Source organism: Pseudoliparis swirei, chromosome 20 (assembly GCF_029220125.1).
Source record: "Pseudoliparis swirei isolate HS2019 ecotype Mariana Trench chromosome 20, NWPU_hadal_v1, whole genome shotgun sequence".
NCBI classification, from domain to species: Eukaryota; Metazoa; Chordata; class Actinopteri; order Perciformes; family Liparidae; genus Pseudoliparis; species Pseudoliparis swirei.
The window spans coordinates 13,655,732-13,676,323 of NC_079407.1; the positions used below are offsets into that span (position 1 = coordinate 13,655,732).

General features: G+C 41.5%; 1 protein-coding gene across 4 annotated transcripts in view; it reads right to left on the reverse strand.

Moving 5' to 3' along the window:
* Positions 1–4,997: 4,997 nt before the first annotated feature.
* The window catches only part of nectin1b (nectin cell adhesion molecule 1b), a 145,595-nt gene continuing 130,000 nt past the window's right edge, over positions 4,998–20,592 (reverse strand). For 2 of the 4 annotated variants that reach the window (XM_056440484.1, XM_056440482.1), the window contains 2 exons: positions 15,702–15,888; positions 7,287–7,375 (listed from right to left, as the gene is read on the reverse strand). In XM_056440484.1, the coding sequence (XP_056296459.1) occupies positions 15,730–15,888 (159 nt within the window). In that variant the 3' untranslated portion in view covers positions 7,287–7,375; positions 15,702–15,729. Of the gene's footprint in view, positions 7,376–15,701; positions 15,889–20,592 lie in introns of all 4 variants that reach the window. The other 2 variants (XM_056440481.1, XM_056440480.1) reach the window with 1 other exon arrangement.

The following is a 20,592-nucleotide window of genomic DNA, read 5'->3' on the forward strand; positions in this document are numbered from 1 at the left end:
AGGAGGGGCCAAGTGCATGGCGGACAGAGTCTGGGGGGCGGGCCGGGGGACGACCACCCGGACGAGGGACGCGCTCCGGAAGACGGGCCGGAGGACAGGAACGGGAAGCTAGGGGAACCGGGGCTGGACGGGACGAGTCACGGGGAACCGGGGCTGGGACATCGGGGACTAGAACTGACGACGGAACGCCGGGGACTGGCGCCGGAACACCGGGGACTGGAAGCGGAACACTGGGGACTGGAACATCGGAGACTGGAACCGGTGACGGAACACCGGGGACTGGAGCTGGAACACTGGGGACTGGAACATCGGAGACTGGAACCGGCGACGGAACACCGGGGGCTGGAACTGGTGACGGAACACCGGGGACTGGAGCCGGTGACGGAACACCGGGGACTGGAACTGGTGACGGAACACCGGGGACTGGAGACGGAACACTGGAGACTGGAACATCGGAGACTGGAACTGGTGACGGAACACCGGGGACTGGAACTGGTGACGGCACACCGGGGGCTGGAACTGGTGACGGAACACCGGGGGCTGGAACTGGTGACGGAACACCGGGGGCTGGAAGCGGAACACCGGGGACTGGAGCCGGATGCGTCCACGAAATGGTCCGATTGATCATGTCAGATAAACTCTGCTGTATCTCCTCCCAGGTCCTGGGTGCTGGCGTCGGTGGAACCGGAACTGCCGGGTGCTTCCACGAAATGGTCCGATTGATGATGTTGTAAAAACTCTCCTGCGCTGGGTCCATCTTCTTGGTCTGGTCGTTCTGTCGTGTAGAGTGAGGTTTGAACCCAAACGCAGCAGGCAGAGTTTCAAAATAACAAGGTTTCTTTAATTGTTCACTGAGCAGAACCACAGTCTGGCAACAGGAGAGAAACAACAGGAACAGGGACAAGAACCAGACAGGAACAAAAACGACCAGACAAAGAACAAGCAGAAAGACACAGGCTAAATACACTGGGGAAAACGAGACACAGGTGGAGACGATCAGGGCGTGGCTGGGGACAATCAGGAACGAAACAAGCACAAGGAAGGAAGCGCAGGGAAACAGGAAACGAGACAGGGACTTCAAAACAAAACAGGAAACACTCCAAATCATAACAGGTCAACTCTTAAAAATTAGGAATCCGTAGCCTATTTTGCTCATACAGAAAAATCAGTAAGTAATGTTTATCGACCTAAAGATGCAACTATGTGTACTGATTTTAACTGTAAGGAACTGGAGCATAGAAATGATCTCATGTTCCATGTATAATGATACCGTAAGTACTCTGTATGTAGACAGCAAGTACATGCATACAAATAAGACACATAACATTAGACCTGGCTGGAACGAGTGTGTTGCTGAGTACCGCGCTGAAGCCTGTGAAGCTTTTGAATCATGGGCTATTGCAGGTAGACCCAGGCAAGAGCCAGTATTACTGGCCGAGAGTGAGAAGTGTTACGTCTCAACCCGGTAGAACTTTGCTCTAATGCACTGGTTCTCAAACCAGTCGCGCCCCCCTTTGGAGGAAGACACATTTTCATGCTCCACCACTAACAACATGGTCTATGTTGACTTTTTCAAATAATAGAATAAAGAAAATCACTTTCAAGTAAAGCACATGTGCAATCACTGTGTTAGAACAATGAAAATAAAGTTATGTATGTGCAAAAAGGCACACTGGCAAATAAATAGCTTACTGGGACTACAATTAACCGGTTTTGCACTGGATATCTTTTCATGATAATAACATAAGTGCAACCTTTAAAAAACGAAACATGTTCAAATATTTGGTAATAAAGAGTTTTACACTGCATATATTTTCAAAACAATAATGTACAACATGGGCAAAACTAAATTAGTACAGACATTGTTACAACTCTAAGCCAGAGAGAGAGAGACGGGGACTTAAAACAGGACACAAGACACAAACTCTAGATCCTGACAGATATATGTCAAGTTGTATTAGCATTAGTAGCTGCAATGAGCCTGCATCACACTACAAATCTTTTTTAAACGGGGTTCAATTCATGCTCATGTTCAGTGGTCCCCAAACTACGGCCCGCCTCCACATTTGGACCGGCCCCCTGAACAATCCGATTCATTATTTGTTTCACCTGGCCCGCTGCCGTTGAGTGTGTGCAGTGAGACGCGGAGAAAATGTGAAGTGGTGCTCTTCGCAATAAAACATCTTTGATGGGACGTGTCGCGTCTCGGCCTATCAGCGTTAAGATGTCGACAGTGTTTGGGGAGTTAGGTTAGCTTGAATGTTCGTCCGCTACATCTGCTGCTGTCACGCTGCACAGTGTAGCGATACTAACAAAGTACCCGTACGTTAAAAACAATGTGATTTAGCATATTTTTAGTATCGATACTTCATTAAAAGAGCGATCAGAGCGCACGCGCTGCTTCGCTCCGTTAAATGTTGTCTGCGCGCGCTGGCAGCGCTCACAGCGAGCGGCGCGCGCATCACTCAGCCGTGATGCGCGCACACAGGTGAGCACACTCTCACTTCTCATCTAGGGGTGTGTTGTGCTCTGCAACCCACACCCTAAATCTTTAACAACATCACATATTTGAATTGAAGGTCTCTTCCCTTCCTCTTCTGTCAACAAACCTCCTGTTTGAGTTGAGTTCGTACCAAACGTCAAACGATGGATCTTTCTCAACACACACACTCTCTCCTCCCCGGCTGGCCCTCCAGCAGACAAGGGAAACGTTATGTTGCCCTCTCAGGAAAAAGTTTGGGGACCCCTGCTCATGTTGTTTGCAGCAGATTGTGCTATTAGCTGTGGACTGACACAAAGATGCTCACTCACGGAGGCATGCAGGGGCACACGTGAGTGATTGCATCATTGTCCTGGCTGAAAGATAACCCTTAATGCAGGGGTGTCCAAACTTTTTGCAATGAGGGCCAATTGTGATAAAGTCAAGATGCCCGAGGGCCAATAGTTCATTTAAACATTTTTTTAAACCACAAAAGTTACATGAATATAGACTGTTATAAAACAATGTATTTTAACTGTCACAATTACTTTTATTTTTTAAATGACAATGTAACCACATATAATAGAACGAAGTCTGCCTTTCATTCAGTCAGATAACAATGAAAAAGCTGTATATAGAATACCTTACATTTCTATGAGTTACATAACGTTGCTTAATGAACATTTTAAACAGGAGTTATAAGTAATGCAAAGTGGTCTGTTATCATTACACTTACAAACTAATTAATTGTGCCCTTATCTTTTACTAGATCTTTTCAGAAACACAATAGTTTGTCACATCTACAGGTTTTTCACTGTTAATGACATATGTTACCGTTCAACACACTTCACATTTAGCTTATTGTGGCTGCAATTAACCTGTTTTGCACTGAATACCTTTTCAAGATAATATCAATAAAGTGCAACCTGTGACAAATTAAACCAAATAAGATCAAGAATTTGGGCATAAAGAGTTTTACTGAGTGTTAGTTACACTGCATATATTTTCAAAATAACAAAAACGCGCAACCTTTGAAAAACAAAACAAGTGCAGATATGTTTGAGTCATCACGTTTTACTCTGTGATAAAATGGGCATTCCACTACACCTCTTTTTAAAACGGGGTTGCAGGCTTGATACGGCCACTCTCAATAATGCTCAATGTTGAGCTCTTGTTTTGAAGGGCAACAGCTGGAACGCTGAGAGGTAACACCTGGCAAGTCGCCAATAATCTAGTCTGTCGCGCATGTGCAGCGTAACCGGTTAACGCTGTAACGTACACATTTACACGAAAGTAGGCGACAGGCATTTCGCTCTTTATTTATGAATGACTTAGTTTTATGTCCGTGTAGTTTGTAATATGTGAAGTTCTCAAACAAGGTCTTGAAATAAAAGAATCTGCATTTACCCTCGCGCCCCACCTCGTCTCTGCTCTAGCAGAGAGCTACTCTGAGACGACGTGTCCGTCTTCACCACCGTGGGAACGCAGAGGTGTCGGTTTGTTGTTCCCGCGACATATTGGACGCTCTCTGCCGGCTGGTTGGAGCGCGCTCACCTGTATGTGCGCACCTGTCTGTGCGCATGGGGGCGGAGCTCCGCCGGGATACCGAGAGCCAGGAGAAGTGTGAACGCCACCACGTAGAGACAGAAATGACATGCCGCTGTGTCGATACGATCAATAATATACGACCGTTTAGTTGAATAAAACAACCTGACATTACTTATGTTGTAATCTGGCGCTATAGAGAACATGTCAGTGGGGCGGACCCCCACCCTGTTCTCATGGTATGGGAAACACTCGTAATTCCCACCGCTCCTGAAAGCGGCGGCCCTCACTGTCAACTTTTCTCCTTTTTTTTGCCGTCGCCATGGCAAATAGGTTTCGAGAAGGGTTTACGCCACGGATGCAGAGCCAGATACATTAGAAAGGAGGAATTACGTCTTTCAAGTTTTTATGATTTATTTATTCGGACAGATCTGGCGGGCCACAAATAACACATTATATGACCGATGTCGCGGGCCATATGAAATCTGACTGCGGGCCACCATTGGCTCGCGGGCCGGACTTTGGACACCCCTGCCTTAATGCTACTGATGTGATTAGCCTATTTCATCTCATTGTTTTTGGTTCTCATGCACAATAACTCTCACCTATCTTTTTTCCAGCAGCTGGCACATACCGTTAGCATCTCGCTTGTGGACATAGTGAAGCATTTAACAGCTAAAGAGCAAGATATTTCCCTCAGTGGTTGGTGGAGTCTAAAACAAAGCTACACAGACCTTACATTTCATTCATCTTGTAGACAGAAACACAACTCCAAACAAATCCTTGTTGCAATGTGTCTGCTGGATTTGTGGATAGGCAACTGTTTCCTAATATGTTTACTTTAAGCTGATATTTTAATGGTGTTTTTTGGCTTGTTCAGCTACCCCCAAGAGGCCAAGAAATAAATACATTATTGCAGATGGTTTTCAACATGTATGAATGCAATGACAATAGAAATACAACAACTATGACATGGGTTGTTTGTGAAGTTTAATGTTAAACTGTATGACTTGGGTTTTTTTTTTCACACATCAGACAAATTGTTAATATTGACATCAAACAAATAAAAATAAAAACATATTTTCATAATCTCAGCAACAGATACAGCTCATTACCCTAATAATTATTCAGGATTATTCTTCCACAAATATACAATAAATGTGCTGTAAGTCTTTAAATATATGTTTAAAAAAAACAAAACTTAATGTTACAGTCTTACAAAACAAGGATGAAAATAAACATGGCAGGACACTCGAAATAATGACTTGAAAACATAAGGATTCAACAGTAACAATTAATACATGTAAATGACAATTGCTGCATCCCTTTTAGCCAGTAGTTGCACTTACACATAGTAATAATGATATTCAAAATGTACGAAATGGAAGAATATCATGAATAGTAAATATGTCACAAAAAGACGAAGTAGTGTTTTCAGTGTTTTATCACACGGCAAGTACAGCAATATCAAACTCCTTCAGCGGTTTGTACTACAGACCACTGCTTAAACTAAATGCTAGCACACATATCAAGCCATTGCAAGACAACAAGGTGAGCACAGGAGAAAGTCTCACAAGTTTGACTATCCCGTCAACCAACATTAAAGTAAACACAAAATTATCTTCACCTCAAAGATAAAAATGTTCACACCGAGCACAAACAAAGTATTTTCTTTTCTTTATTTTCTTTTTCAAACCTACATTTGACATGGCAAGAAAATGAGTGAACTGTCAGTTTATGAAAATTAGCTGTGTCTAGAGGACTAGTGTGTAGGAGGCAGTATCCTGAAATTGGCTCGTCAAGCACATTAGCTTATATATGGTTCGAGATGAACAGTCACTGTGTAAAATGGACTTTGTGAATAAGTGAGTGCGATGGTAGATCACTAAGCATTCTATAAAAAAAATACAGGAGCAAGCTTTTCTCTCCAGTGTTCCTTCGACTGATTTGAAACTTCTTCAGGCTATATTAGTACAAATTCTATAAAAAAAGACATTTATTTTAACGTGTGGGCTGTCCTTGAAGAATGTTCCCCTTTAGGTGTAAATAGGCTATTTTATCAAGTTTTTTTTTGTTAGTTTTCTTTTTGGGCAACCCAAGTATGTGATTGTCTTCACCTATTGCACTTGCATTTAAGAACAATTCCTGTTAGTTGATAACTCCGCACAAACACCAAGGACCTCAAACCAACCTCCGTGAGGAACTCAGGTTGTCACATACAGATATGAAAAATACAGCAAATGAAAAGCGAATGATGTAAACTGGGTAAGTGTAGTACATTGCCAATCAACTATGTTTATTTCCCATTGAACCAAGTAGTTTTAATGTAAACGCGGGCGTGAGAGCAAATGTACAAAAAGAATAATGAAACTATGTTCTTTGCAACTACTGTTATCTGATAATAATAATAATAATACTACATGGAGAAAAAGAAGATATATAGAAAGTAGATACTGTTTGATCTCAAGTCCTTTGTTTATCTTCAGAGCTAATCAGGATAACATTTGCTTCCAATAGTCCGAATTATCCAATCAAACTCCACATCAAAGCCATTATAAAAAGTAATGAAGGATTCGGTTGAGACTGCCAATTCACAGAACACGCTTGATCACACTTACAGTACATGACTTCCAAAGAAGCAAGCATATGGTTGACAGACAAACAGAAAACAAACTAAAGATGCACATTGCAATAAAAGGTCACTACCACTGTAGGACATGTAAATTAAAAGACCCAAAAAAACATCTTTAGTGATACAATGGCATATTCTGTACAAGGTTTAGATGATTGGGAAAAAAGGAACAATATTCAAAAGGTGCGGAAGCAATCAAAAACAAAGAGGATGAGTGGGCACTCGAGACGGGTGAAGGGTGGTAGGAGAGGTCAGTTGGTGTTCGCTACGCTAACATCACAGGGTGAGCGGGTTCCGAGACAGCCTCAGTGGAGCAAGCAGTGCACAATACACAGGGGGATTCAGAGCTAGAAATTATTTTAGAACAAACAGAAGCAAGGTGGGAATGGATGCACAAGTCTTCAGCAAAGCTTCGATCCCCATGAAGCATCCATGGCACCATCATGTTGCCTCTCGCAGAGCCAAGAGTTGCACTTGGCGCGTCACACGGATTGCTCCTTGGGGAACGTGAATGGGGCTCGGGGGCCAGGGGCGGCGGGGAAGCTGGTGTTGGAGTAGGTGGGCTCGCTGGGTGGGTGCTGCGCATAGGGGTGCTGAGGCAAGAAAGTAGAGGGAGGGTAGGCGGGCTGAGACTCGGGGAAGTGCTCCATGTTGCAGACTCGCTGGTAGGTCATGTATTCAGCCGGGTTCAACAGCTCTTCTGGACGCCTCCCAGAGTCCTGAGAGGAGGAGAAAAGAGGAGTGAAGAAAACACTTTAGGGTCACAGAGTGTTTCCTTTTTCTAAGGAAAGGTTGACTGAACGGAGCGTCATCACATCAGTACATTGCAGTGCACAGCAGAACAGTGGGGGGCAAATTGTCAAAGAATTGTGCAACCACTGAACCCATGCAGAGCAACCATGTATTTCTCAAAGTACTCGCAAAGGGTGAAATGTCCTGATGCTCCTGTGCTGCTTTCACATATTTAAATGAGGTCATAAGCAACATTTTCAAAATTGGCCCCTTTGAATGCAAATCAACCTTTTCCAATTCACAAAGCTCTGTGCTAATGGCCACATGCAGTTACATCTAAATGTGTAGCGTCTTCAGAGGACTGGTGGTAACTGAAGGGCATAAGAGGAGTCCGCTCACTTATATATGTATATTGTGGGATGCAGTGACAAGATGCAATGAAAGTTGTGTCAATAAAAATAAATGAATATACATCACCCACATGTGATTTTTAAAATACATCAGGGATAAAACCGATTCAAATAATCGTTGTTTAGTTACACTGCTGTGCCTCGTACATTAAACGAGTATAATACTCAGTCTATTAAAAAACTAAAATGGCCCGAATTGACTCTGAATGTCGGGTGTTCTGGCTTAACCGACTATCACCCCACACAACCGACGGATTGGCCTGAAGTACATTTACAATTCAAATACATGAACAATATGCAACATGGCTGATTGCAATCAGATGCAAAACAAGGGGAAATTTAACTGACTTGCAAAATATCTATAATACAGATACAGAAAATAGTGGAGTTGTTTGATTTTGGTTCTGGGTCATGCATTAAATCAGTCCTTTCATCTCGATTTGCATCTCAATTGCTTTAATCAGTTGTCTTTATTCGTCCAACAGCTTGGTTACACTTGCATGGCTACAATGATGTCAGCCAGCAGTTGGTGTAAAACGGTGTCTGTTTAAAGGGGCACTCCATCAATTTAGCATTTACTTTGGTGGACTCACAAAAGGATGGAATAAAAAAAGAAATACGGTTAAAATCAATGCAGCAGTGGCGTTGACTTGAGGTCCTAATATCTAAATACTGGAGCCTATAATTCCCATCTTTTAATTGACACTCCCTATCTGGTACATGCCAACTTCTTATATAGCAACATGTCCAAAGATTCTAACATCTTGTTTTTGGAAAGCCAAAGTTATACATCCTGTAGATCCAAATGAACCCCTAAAGACATCATCTGTGTCACTCTCTCTCACTCCAGAGCCACAGAAGACTGTTTTTATAGGCTGAGTAGAACTCCTGACAAATAAGTGTTGATATGCCCGTTAAGCTGTTTACATGATTTGATAAAGTAATGCCTCCCTGTAATTATCATTACTTGATTGAATATCAAACATCTATATAGGGTTGTGGGAAGCTGACTGGAACATGTACTTTCTTTCCAGCCAATGTAGAATTTAACCATCAGGACTTCAGCCAGTATTCTGCTGTACATTCTGTTTGACGCTTTCATTGTCTGACTTTTAGTGTTTCATAAGTCAAAACAAAACACTTTCAATTGATACTTTGAAGTTGATAAAGCCTTAAGGAGCTTTAATAGGCCTGTGTACACAGTGTCCTCGGTATGCCAGCCATCACGCTGATGTCCTTTTGTAAAGCTGGAATTGGGTTGTCCAGCTGCGACTTGGAGTTCTGAGTTAGTCAATACCTCTGTAGAAAAGTGCAGAGGTTCATGCATTTATATTTGCATCATTCGGTGCTGGCTTTGCAAGTTTTTAATCAAAGAACTGGCACCGGATGAGGAATGCAAAACTGTGTTGGTTTTGTGAGTGCACATAGATTTAATCCAATGAAAGAAAAAGCAATCATACGTCCCACTTGAGGGTGACATGTACTGCTTAGGTTAGATTGAATGAATACAGAAGCCTTCACTCAGTTAAAATAATGCACAGAAATGTGTTTTGGGTGGGCAAAAGAATCAAGTTACAGACACCTCAATTGCATTTTGCTATTCAATTTGTACCAACTTGGCTATCCAGGATGCTCCCTGCTCTTTACAATTATATTTATATTTTATATAAAAGCAAAACCCTTGCAGGACATGAAATCACTACCAAATATGTATCTGCACAAACATGAATACAGTGCCTTAAGCTACACACATCTGTTGATTTCAGTTCAAAACAATGTTTTGGGTCAACTTCGACCAGAATAAAATCTCCCATTCACCCAGAATTAAAATCACTGCTAGAAAATACATTTGCTTGGTGCATTCAAACATGTTCTTCAGCAGTTTCCTTCTTATGTAAAGTACAAATTAGTGAATAAAGGCATGAAACACCATAATAATAACAATACACATTTTACATGAACACAACGATAACAACAATATATGTTTTTGAGATTGCTACAAAGCTCAAAGCAGCTCTAAACAGCATTTATTTTTAAGGAATTCCTTGAATGTTTGTCTTGTCTTCACAGAAAAATGATTAATACATAATAATGAAATGACATGCAAAAGAAAAAATAAGTAGATGAGAGTGAAAATGAAACTCACGAATATTCCTCTAGCATCTCTACATCTACGAAAACGATGATCCCAACCCTGAAAACGTTTCAGCGGGGCGACAAAACCACAAACAGACTTAATTCTGCATATAAAATGTTGCATGTCTTAAACAAATAATAATAAGAATATGAAAATGTGTATATTAACATTACACAATAAAGCTGTCATGTAACACAAATGATACATAATTTAGTGGGTTAAAACATGGGGAATTAAATGAAAGATATGAATAAGCAGGCCATAAACAAACCAAAGTTTAAAGAGGATAATTTATGAACAAAGCTCAAATTATGTTGTCTCAACTGAAACTGTGTCTTTATTTAAATCAACAGCTGCTGAGAAGACCTTGGGGATTTCACGCTAAATTAAAACCAACAGTCTGAGGAGGAGATTATTTTCTTCCAACGTATAGGGTTGTCTCAAGACATTTGGGATTCAGTCCTGAAACATAAGCCTTGGATTAAAATTCTGATGAAGATGTTTGGGATGAAGTACTGATGTGAAGAAAAAGACAGCCCACTGAACTACTCTCAGACAAATGAAAACAATGGGCGTTTGAATATTGAAAGCAATAGTTTGACAATATTGGACGCTAACTGGCTTTCTTGCCCGGGACTTTTCTGTTTTCTTGTATTAATCGGTACAAAAAAACAAGATTAAAAATGGCATGTTGTGGTTTTACAAAATGTCTGTTCTTATGCTATGCTTAACTAAGAGACTGCTGCTAGCTGGAGCTGTAGCAACAGGACAGTGACTAAGGGGTATTGCTTTTCCCACCGAAAGCAAATAAGCATATTTCCCAAAATGTCAAATAAGTGCATTGTGCACCAATGTTATACAAGGATTAACTTACTGTCTGTAACTTTTAGAAATGCTCAGTCCGTTTTTTATTTGCATTCTTTGGCTTCATGCACACAATCTGTTTTGTTCAAATCAGATGCCACCAAATGCTTTTCTGCCAACCGGTAACGGTGTTTGACCCTACGTTTTGTTAATCAATACATTTTCCTTATGACTGCAGAAGATGTGGCCTCCGCTCCTGAGTCTCTGCCACTGCCCACGGGTACCTGCTGTTCGACGTCACCTCGTCTTTAAAAATTGTCATATAGTCAAAAGTTGCAAATGTGAAAAGAGAAAAGTCTACCCAAAATAGACGGATGACTTCCTTTTGATACCATTCTGCTAAATTGTCTGTCTTCAGTCATGGTGTGTACTCTGCCAAGGAATCAAACATGAGACAAGACATGCTTCAGCACTTCCACTCAGCTCTCCCAGCTGCTTACACCGCGAGGACGGAGAAGACGGCGGCTTCAAAATGGTCCTGTGGAGATTCAACAATTATTCAAAAAGCAAATGCGTACGAACGCTACAGGTGCTTGCACTTCGTGTGATCTGGAGAAGTCGTTTTATCGTTAACGCTCAGATTGTTGCTGAATTGTGAGAGGCCATAGATACAACAAAAAGCACGTCAAGATGTGAGTCGAGGCTCAACATCGAAGCTCAGCAACCCATTACACTACTGGTTCTAGGTCAGTATTGCTCCTGTTTCACTTTCTGTCAGTTCAGATTTCCTCCTCTCCACTGAAATATTAGCTTTGGGATTTATTTCACCCTTTATACAAGTGTAAAGCAAAAGACGACAAGAAGAACATTCTCAAACGCATACATTTAAAAAAGGGGGATAATCTAAATTAAATCTGGCTCACCTTGAAATTGTTTTAAAGCGGCAGTATATGTTGAGTAGATAGCATAACCTTGGGCGAAGTTTGGCCCAAATGACTTTTCATATCTGATAATGTAATAACTTTGTCAAAGCAAACGGATGCGAGGAAAATGCAATCAGGCAGATTTAACAGATTTAAGTCACTGGCCAAAGGTGAATTTAAGAGCCTTTACTCTTCTCAAATAATATAATGCTAATTTTCTCACCCAGGATATGTATATATGATCAGGAAATACATATTTATTTGAGTGGTGTAACCTCATGACTGGAGCCAGTCAAGGTGAGGCTTAATGCCTTATCACATACTGGGAATGTCAACAGGCAATTCCCCGGAGGACTTTTACAGTACAGCATCAACCACATAGCTGCTGACTGAACACAATGTGAAAGTCGACATACCAATTCAATCAGTATACATTCATGTTTTCAGATCATATGTAAAACATTCCTTGCATCCTGTCTTAAAATGAATAAATATGGAAGACATTTTCCTTTTTTAAAATGTGGTTTTACGCATGCACTCTATTAGCTAATGCCTTGCATGCTTGTTTAAAGACATTTCATTATTTCACTATTTCATTGCTATTTAATGCCAAAATATATTTCTATATTAATACCCGTGAACGTAGGTATTATCTCTTGTTTTAATTCACTTTTACCTGTATCAGTCAAACCCATTAGGATATTTTGACATAAGGCTAAAAAAATAAAGTTATACCCTTGTTTCAGGAAAATCCAAAATATTGTAATAGGATTTTTTGAAAGGTTAAAGGAGCTTCCTTCCGCATTGCAGCTGCTAAATATTTAATACTAAAGTAAAGTATGGGATGTGAATATGGACTGTTTGCAGATCTTTTTCATATGATAACTCTGTATACAATAATAGTTAAAACTGCTAATTTGCATGGCAGAGTTACGGATATCATTGGTGCAGTACCATTTTTTCAAATATACTCGTACCATATTAACATTAACAATATTATACAATCCATATAAGAAAGGGAGACAGTCACATTAAATATATATATATATATACAGGACTGTCTCAGAAAATTAGAATATTGTGATAAAGTTCTTTATTTTCTGTAATGCAATTAAAAAAACAAAAATGTCATGCATTCTGGATTCATTACAAATCAACTGAAATATTGCAAGCCTTTTATTCTTTTAATATTGCTGATTATGGCTTACAGCTTAAGAAAACTCTAAAATCCTATCTCATAAAATTTTAATATTTCCTCAGACCAAGTAAAAAAAAAGATTTATAACAGCTGAGTGTTTGTCAAGGCTCAGGAAACCCTTGCAGGTGTTTCGAGTTAATTAGACAATTCAAGTGATTTGTTTAATACCCTACTAGTATACTTTTTCATGATATTCTAATATTTAGAGATAGGATATTTGAGTTTTCTTAAGCTGTAAGCCATAATCAGCAATAAATCAGAATAAAAGGCTTGCAATATTTCAGTTGATTTGTAATGAATCCAGAATGCATGACATTTTTGTTTTTTTAATTGCATTACAGAAAATAAAGAACTTCATCACAATATTCTAATTTTCTGAGACAGTCCTGTATATGAGAGCTCTTTTCAACAAGGCTGCCATCCTTATGATACCATCCACTTCTGTGTTAAAATATTTACCAATATGGAAACTTAAAAAATCTATAAACGTAATAATCCAGCCCAGGCTCTAGAGAAAACAACTTTAAGTCTTTTCCATGTTTTTGTCTTGGAGATTTTATTATTTCGATAAAGTTCGAAAAAATGCATAATAAAATATGCAAGCTTATTCAAGCAAACCTGAGTTCACTAAATAGACAAACATGATATTATCTTCTTACTTCACAATATACTCCGTGGACTCTATTTCAGCTGTCATTGCTTCTCATAATGTGCCACACTGCTTCATGCATTTGCCACTATACTTCAGCTGATTGGCTACTTCCCATCGAGCTTTTCCTGGCCTGTCTCCACCCAGAAGACTCTAAATTGCTCGAGCATAAACTCTTCAATCACTGTGCACCTGTCGACTGCAAATATATATTATTTCATGATATATACTGTATGACATTAGTTTTTTTTTTTTTTTTACTTTCGTCTTTCTATAAATAATAATAATAATAATTTAGACTTCTATAGCACTTTTCTAGGTACACAACGACACTATATATATATATATATATATATATTTGATTGAATTAAAATAACTAGTTATTATGTAAAGATATAGCAGTGTAATTCAGTTGCTCTCTCTCTTTGTGCGCTACTGTGGTGTACAAAAACGTAATATCTTCTTTTCTTTTTACCAGACAGTGAGTGGGAAAAGAAATAAGTATACATACTTTTCATAAGATGGGAAAGAAAAGCTTGTCGACAACAAACGATGTCATCATTGTTTACCATGCATGTCAAATAATTAGTATTTGCATTCCCTGTTACGTATGAGTCTATAATGGTAGGCTACAGTGAGGCATTGCTAATTCATGATTGTTGTCACAAAGGGTCGAGCAATCAACACAAAGCAAATAATTAAAACTCAGTAAGATGCAAGCTGTCTCCTGGCAACCAGGCTCTTTGTCCAGAGAGAGCTGGACTCCCTGGTCTATTGTCTCTTGTTTCTATTCGTGTGAAGCTTCACTGAGTTGCTGGGTTGATGCACACGTTTACTGACATGCATCCCGTGATGCCTGGCAACAAAGCTGGTCAACATTCAGACAGTATCTCAGCTCAAGATGACCAAGGGCAACAATGGGTTATTCAGTCTTTTCTAAACTCAACGGTGAATCCCACTCTCTGATTTTTAAAAAGACAAACAACTCATTCCAGACTCTTTAAGGCGTTGTGGGCAATAACGTATACAGATTTGACTTTGGAGGCTTTGTGAACAATGATATATGGATTTGCCTCAGCATGTCTCAGCAATTGCTTCAAGAAGGCCCCCTGAATCACCTGCCTTACATATTGTAGCGACCCTGTAAAGTGGCTGTCAATCACGGTGTGGAATTGTGCATGCTGGTCGAGGGGGTGTGCCCGTGATTGGCGGAGCATAGGGGAGGCGGGGTTAACCTGTTGGAAAACGGGAGTTAGGGGTGGTTGGCCTGCTGAGAGGAGCGGACTGTCTATGTTGGTGGATGCCCAATAAAGTAAGGGTTAATAACGTCTTCCCGTCTCCGTGTCATCAGTGCCATTACGTCCGAGACGTTCCAATATTGTATTGCCATATAAACCACTCCAAGCAGGAGCAAAATGATAATTTAAGCCTTATTGCATCCCACATTCCTGTATGTCTGTAAAGATAATTTAAAGTTGGTCAGGAGACTGTGTTAGTGTGTGATGGATGGAATGCGCTCCTTCAGATGAGGCATCAGAGCAGCGTCTTGTAAATGAGGGCTCTACTTGGCAACACATTTGCACTAATCAAGGTTGTCAAGTGTGGCATAATCACTTAAGAACGACATTTTGTTTGTGACTGTTCGGGGAATGAATATTTTACATGAGATACCTTCAATATTATGCATCCTCATTGTCTTTAAGAAGGAGCATAACATACATCTTGAACACAACGAAAGCACTGTCGATAAATGCGACTGTACGGAGAGCGCATGCCTCCAAGATTCAAAAGACTCATGCAGCTAAATGTGCTGTATCATTGGCATTAGTGGGGAATGTTTACACGATCTCAGCAGATTGCTGCACGAAAAGGTTGTTGCTTTTTTAAAACGACGTGTTGCCTTTTTAAAACGATGTGTTGCCTGATGACGGTTTTTTACATGTCATTTTTTTTAAATACTAAAGCTCATCTATGGCTTACAGTAATGGGCCAGCTAGATTCAGTTATCATTGAGTTTATGTTGTAGAACCTGAAAATACCTCCGCCTCAATCAGACTCTGCAGAGCAACGACGGGGAATTCAAAAGACGGCAGAGGAAGGGAGACAAGGGAACCATGTGGAGCATATGAAGGTAGGACAGTGTGTGGGAGAAAGGGGATCGACGAAGGGAAGGGGTGCATCAGTCTGTGTACCTTGAGGCCAAAGTCTGAGGGGAAAGGCCTATAATGGCATGCGCTCGTATGAGCTAGGCTGGATGGTTGCATACTCGACAAGGTCCCCAGGGCCAGTGTGAGCAGAGCTTCGTGGGCTGGGAGTAGAGGCCAAAGCTGCAGTATCCAGCTCTGCATACTGGACATCGCAGTCCTTGTGGCCAGAGTTCTGGAGACAAGAGAGGCGAAAGGTGTGTGAAGAGTGAGGCAGCCAAAAACAGGAGAGAGAAGGGATGAGAAAGACGGATAGAGAGAACGAAAGCTTGTAAGCAGTTGTGTTAAAAGAGGAAAGCAAATGTGAAAGCATGGAATACATACATAAAATGTCAGATTAAGACTTAATGTGACAAGCCAACAGACAGATGGATACGTCAGACAGAAAAGTCAAATTAATACAAGACCATAAATAAAAAGGTTAGAGATGAGAAAGGACTCAGACTTTGGTTACATGCACAAATTGATCGGAGTTCCAGAAAACCGTTTAATACAAGTGCTTGCATGTGTAACAGAAAGATGCTTCTCTTCAGTAACACTGTTTATTTCAGATACGTTTTTATGATTCTGTTGCTCATGTGCGCATTTCTCAGAAATAACACAGTTGGAGTCCATTGGGTATGAAAACCAGCTTTAAACACAAATAATCACTGTAATCAAACAAAACAAAACAGTGGAACTATATTTTAACTCTAATGGTTGGATTATGATAGATACTTCAGAAATAACTTTAATAACTGTATAATTTTGTGTTCTGTTCACTCAATTAGTACACTGATTGTGGCTGTAATCACAGTTATTTTGCTGCACATGGATGTATTTACACAACACCGCAAGCACAGTTAAATGTACCCATTCCAATACAGGGCCTCGAAAGAGTCCTGTATTGTTATTTTTCTGCACTACCTCCCCGAGTCGGGAGTGGGTAATTTGGGTGCTTGCTGCCTTACTTTGATGCGATAGCCGTTTCTCAGATGCTGGAAAGGTTGCTTAATAAACTGGAGTATCAGCGTGCATGTAAACCTGTGGTTCTCAACTGGTCTGGCTCTGGGACCCACCATCTCCCCTTAATGACAAGCCGTGACCCAAATCGCAGAACATTCTCAAATGTATTTAATGAAAATACGGTGCAGTTTGAACCTGAGATAGTATGGAGACAGAATACGTACACAAGCTTAATGATGAATCAAAACGACCAGCTGGTGGCGATGCTAGAGAGCGAACTATTTCTATAAAAGTTGCATTTTTATCAAAAAACAAAAAGTGCAACTTCAGGACACGAGGTATTACAACATACAAAACAATTAAGAATCTTCAGCCATTTTTAAACAACCTCAACAGCTTTTTTGCACAAACAAAAAAGTCCAACAACTAAGAAATAGTATAAAAGACTCAAATTACCGAACTTTAACTGAGGAATCACACTCACTGAATCTATGACAAACAATTTACTAAAAAGGTCACTGTCTTGAGTAGCAGCTTTTCCACAAATTCAAAATAAATTAAATAAAAAGTGCAATACAAAATAAATCACATAAAAAAGTGCACTTCAAAAGGATTCATATATACAAAATTAAGTTTTCTTGTTATTACCTCATCAGTAGGTAAATACTGAAAAACATTGTGCTTTACAGAAAATTAAGTATCACTCAATTCAACCTGAGGTGTAACACTGACATACTGAGTCTGGAGGAATTTCTAATGGGAGAAGCTACATTTTATATTCAGTAGGATGTTTAAATTAACTATCCTAAAAACCCAAATTCTCCCCCATATCAGGATGGTTTGATCCAACCTGGCACACGCTGCTGAAAACATGGAGGGACGAGCCGGCAAATAAACCGACACTTCGCTGAATAAAAAAGTCCCTTCAAAATAAAATCACAGGATGAAAAAAATTAAAAATAATTATTCTATTTTTTTATGTTCAAAGGCCCGCGATCCACTAATAACGGGTCACCAGTTGAGAATCACTGATGTAAACAGAGGCAAAGACCTTCACTGAATCAGCATCAGACCACTGGTAACAAATACAGATGATTGAGCGACTGCTTCACTCAAAAAGCAATTTTCCTAGTGGAAGGTTGAGTAAATGATCTTAATGGGGTAATCAATAAATGACAATAACAGATTTCAGCGCTGTTTATCCATTTCCAAAAATACCTCCCAGATGTGTGTCTTCTGCTGTAGAAAGGACACTCAAAGACACTCAATACAAATCTAAAAACTGATGCATTTAGACACTCACTGACACATTTATTCGCATACAAAGTGCATTGTAATGTATTTATTGTGTACCTTATTTCCATCTGAGAAAGAATTACATAGAAATAACTGCAGCTTTTACAGAATTTAAATAATTTCTACAAAATCTACTATGCAATCTTTCCACTGTTGCATATTAATTTTTTTCCATCACTCACATCCTGCACTTGCGTGATATTTAAATATCTGGAAAATGTGTTCTGACCAGAGTGCAATCAGGGGGAAAACTACAGCCACATCGCAATTCAAAATTGGCAGATAGTGTTTTGCCCTTCGTGAATCATCATTAGTAACTCTCAGCAGTCACAAATAGTGTTTGGAACACCTCACTAATACTCTGTTCATCTTAAGTGCAGCCCTAAACTTCAATTTAGGTTTAATATTATCAGAGAAAAGAAAATCAAAATAAATTGTTTTCTATCTCAAATAACTATCAGAATTTAACTTCCAGCTCTTTTGAGTATTGATTCAAAGATGATAGTTTAATATCCTTGAATAATACACAGAAAATACAAATAAAATTGTCAGGCGGACAAACCTTAATAGTAATTGAATTATCCCTGCAAAATGTTGTTGCTCGGATGATGTTAACTGCAGTTCCTTGAAGATAACAAACTTTTACTAAACACACCAGACAGCAATTCAACCGACCATGCAGCAATAAAGACATCTATGAAACGCACCATTCACTGCAATGGCAATCATATACTATAACAAAAACCATGTGTGGCAGCTGTCGCTAATTTGGCCTCGGCTGCTGGTGATTTGCAATCAGTCAGCAGCCGAGGCCACGCGCATAAAAGCCCTCAGTGGAGCAGAGGCATAGTGTTGCGGTCTGCTCGGTGTGTGTGTGCGCGCTGCTGAATGAAAGTATGTCTTCCAACCAAGTCTCGTGGTTCCGGGCTGATCTTTGGTGCTGGGGGGGGAAACCCACGGGTAACGGACGTGGTCCTGTTACACTGGAGCCCAACGTGGGGCCCCCGGAAACCCAGCACCTGGAAGGGATGGAGCCTTGGAAACCAGAGGAGGAGCTGATGAGCAGCTTGGGCCAGATACTGGCCTGAATTGAAGAGATGGGGCGGGCACAGGCGGAGGAGAACCGCCTGTTTCTCAAGACCCTCCAAAACCCGCCGGCGCTGTGGCAGACTCCCGTTCCCCGTGACCCGTCGCCGCAGCCGACCCCCGAGGCCCGGGAGCCATCGGAGCTGCCGACCCCCGAGGTCCAGGACCCGTCGGAGCTGCCAAACCCCGAGGTCCAGGAGCCGTTGGAGCAGCCGACCTCCGAGCCCCAGTACCAGTCGGAGCTGCCGACCTCCGAGCTGCCGACCCCGAGGTTCAGGAGCCGTTGGAGCAGCCGACCTCGGAGCCCCAGGACCCATCGGAGCTGCCGACCCCCGAGGTCCAGGAGCCGTTGGAGCAGCCGGCCTCCGAGGTCCAGGACCCGTCGGAGCCCCAGTACCAGTCGGAGCTGCCGACCTCCGGGACCTGCCGACCTCCGAGCTGCCGACCCCCGAGGTCCAGGAGCTGTCGGAGCTTCCGAGCCCCAGCACCCGTCGGTGGAAGGCCGACCCCAGATCCCCGGGCCCCGGCGGCGGCGCCAGCTACCCCATCTCCGTCTCCATCCCGGCCGGCCCCAGCGGCCCGTACCCCGTCCCGGCGGGCTTCAGCTCCCTGTCGACCCCAGAGCCCCCACGTCCTGAGCCCGGTCCCCCAGAGCCCCCACGTCCTGAGCCCGGTCCCCCAGAGCCCCCTCCTCCGCCCAAGCTCTCAGGGGGGGGAGGGGGAGTAGGTTAGGCCGGATGAAGCCCCGGCCTAAATCTGGTGGTGGGGAGTGTGGCAGCTGTCGCTAATTTGGCCTCGGCTGCTGGTGATTTGCAATCAGTCAGCAGCCGAGGCCACGCGCATAAAAGCCCTCAGTGGAGCAGGGGAGTGAGCAGAGGCATAGTGTTGCGGTCTGCTCGGTGTGTGTGCGCGCTGCTGAATAAAAGCATAGCTTCCAACCAAACCTCGTGGTTCCGGGCTGATCTTTGGTGCTGGGGGGGGAAACCCACGGGTAACGGACGTGGTCCTGTTACACCATGTAATTCAACTTAAAAGCCTGAACAGCCAGGCTGCCTTGTAAATTCAATTGACGAAACATTCATTTGCCTCCTCTGATCGCGTGTTTATTTGTAAAACTGACAGAACCTAAGATCATAAACTTAAAAGCAAAAGAATGGTGAGTCTTTATTTTCTTATCGTTAACAAATCCCAAGACCAAAACCAACAATGTGTTGTCGTGAATCTCAGCTCTAAGCTGATGGGTTATTGAAGGCATACAGTAAATCTTTCATGTAGGTCACAACTATATAGTTTACAATCCATATACAGTATTTAATAAATGGACACAGGGATGTCACCCTTTTGTTTGTGGACACCCATTTTGAAACCTTGAGTTCGCCATAACCTGCTTTGTATTGTAATGCTAAGTTTAAGAAGACATACATAAAGTGAAAATTAGGGTCATTTGTGCATTGACTTCTTTACAATCAGATTTATTGTTGGAACAAGAGGAGTCACCCTGTGATGGCCATTAGAAAGAATGCAAGTTAGGGTATTGGCTCAACTTTCCCGA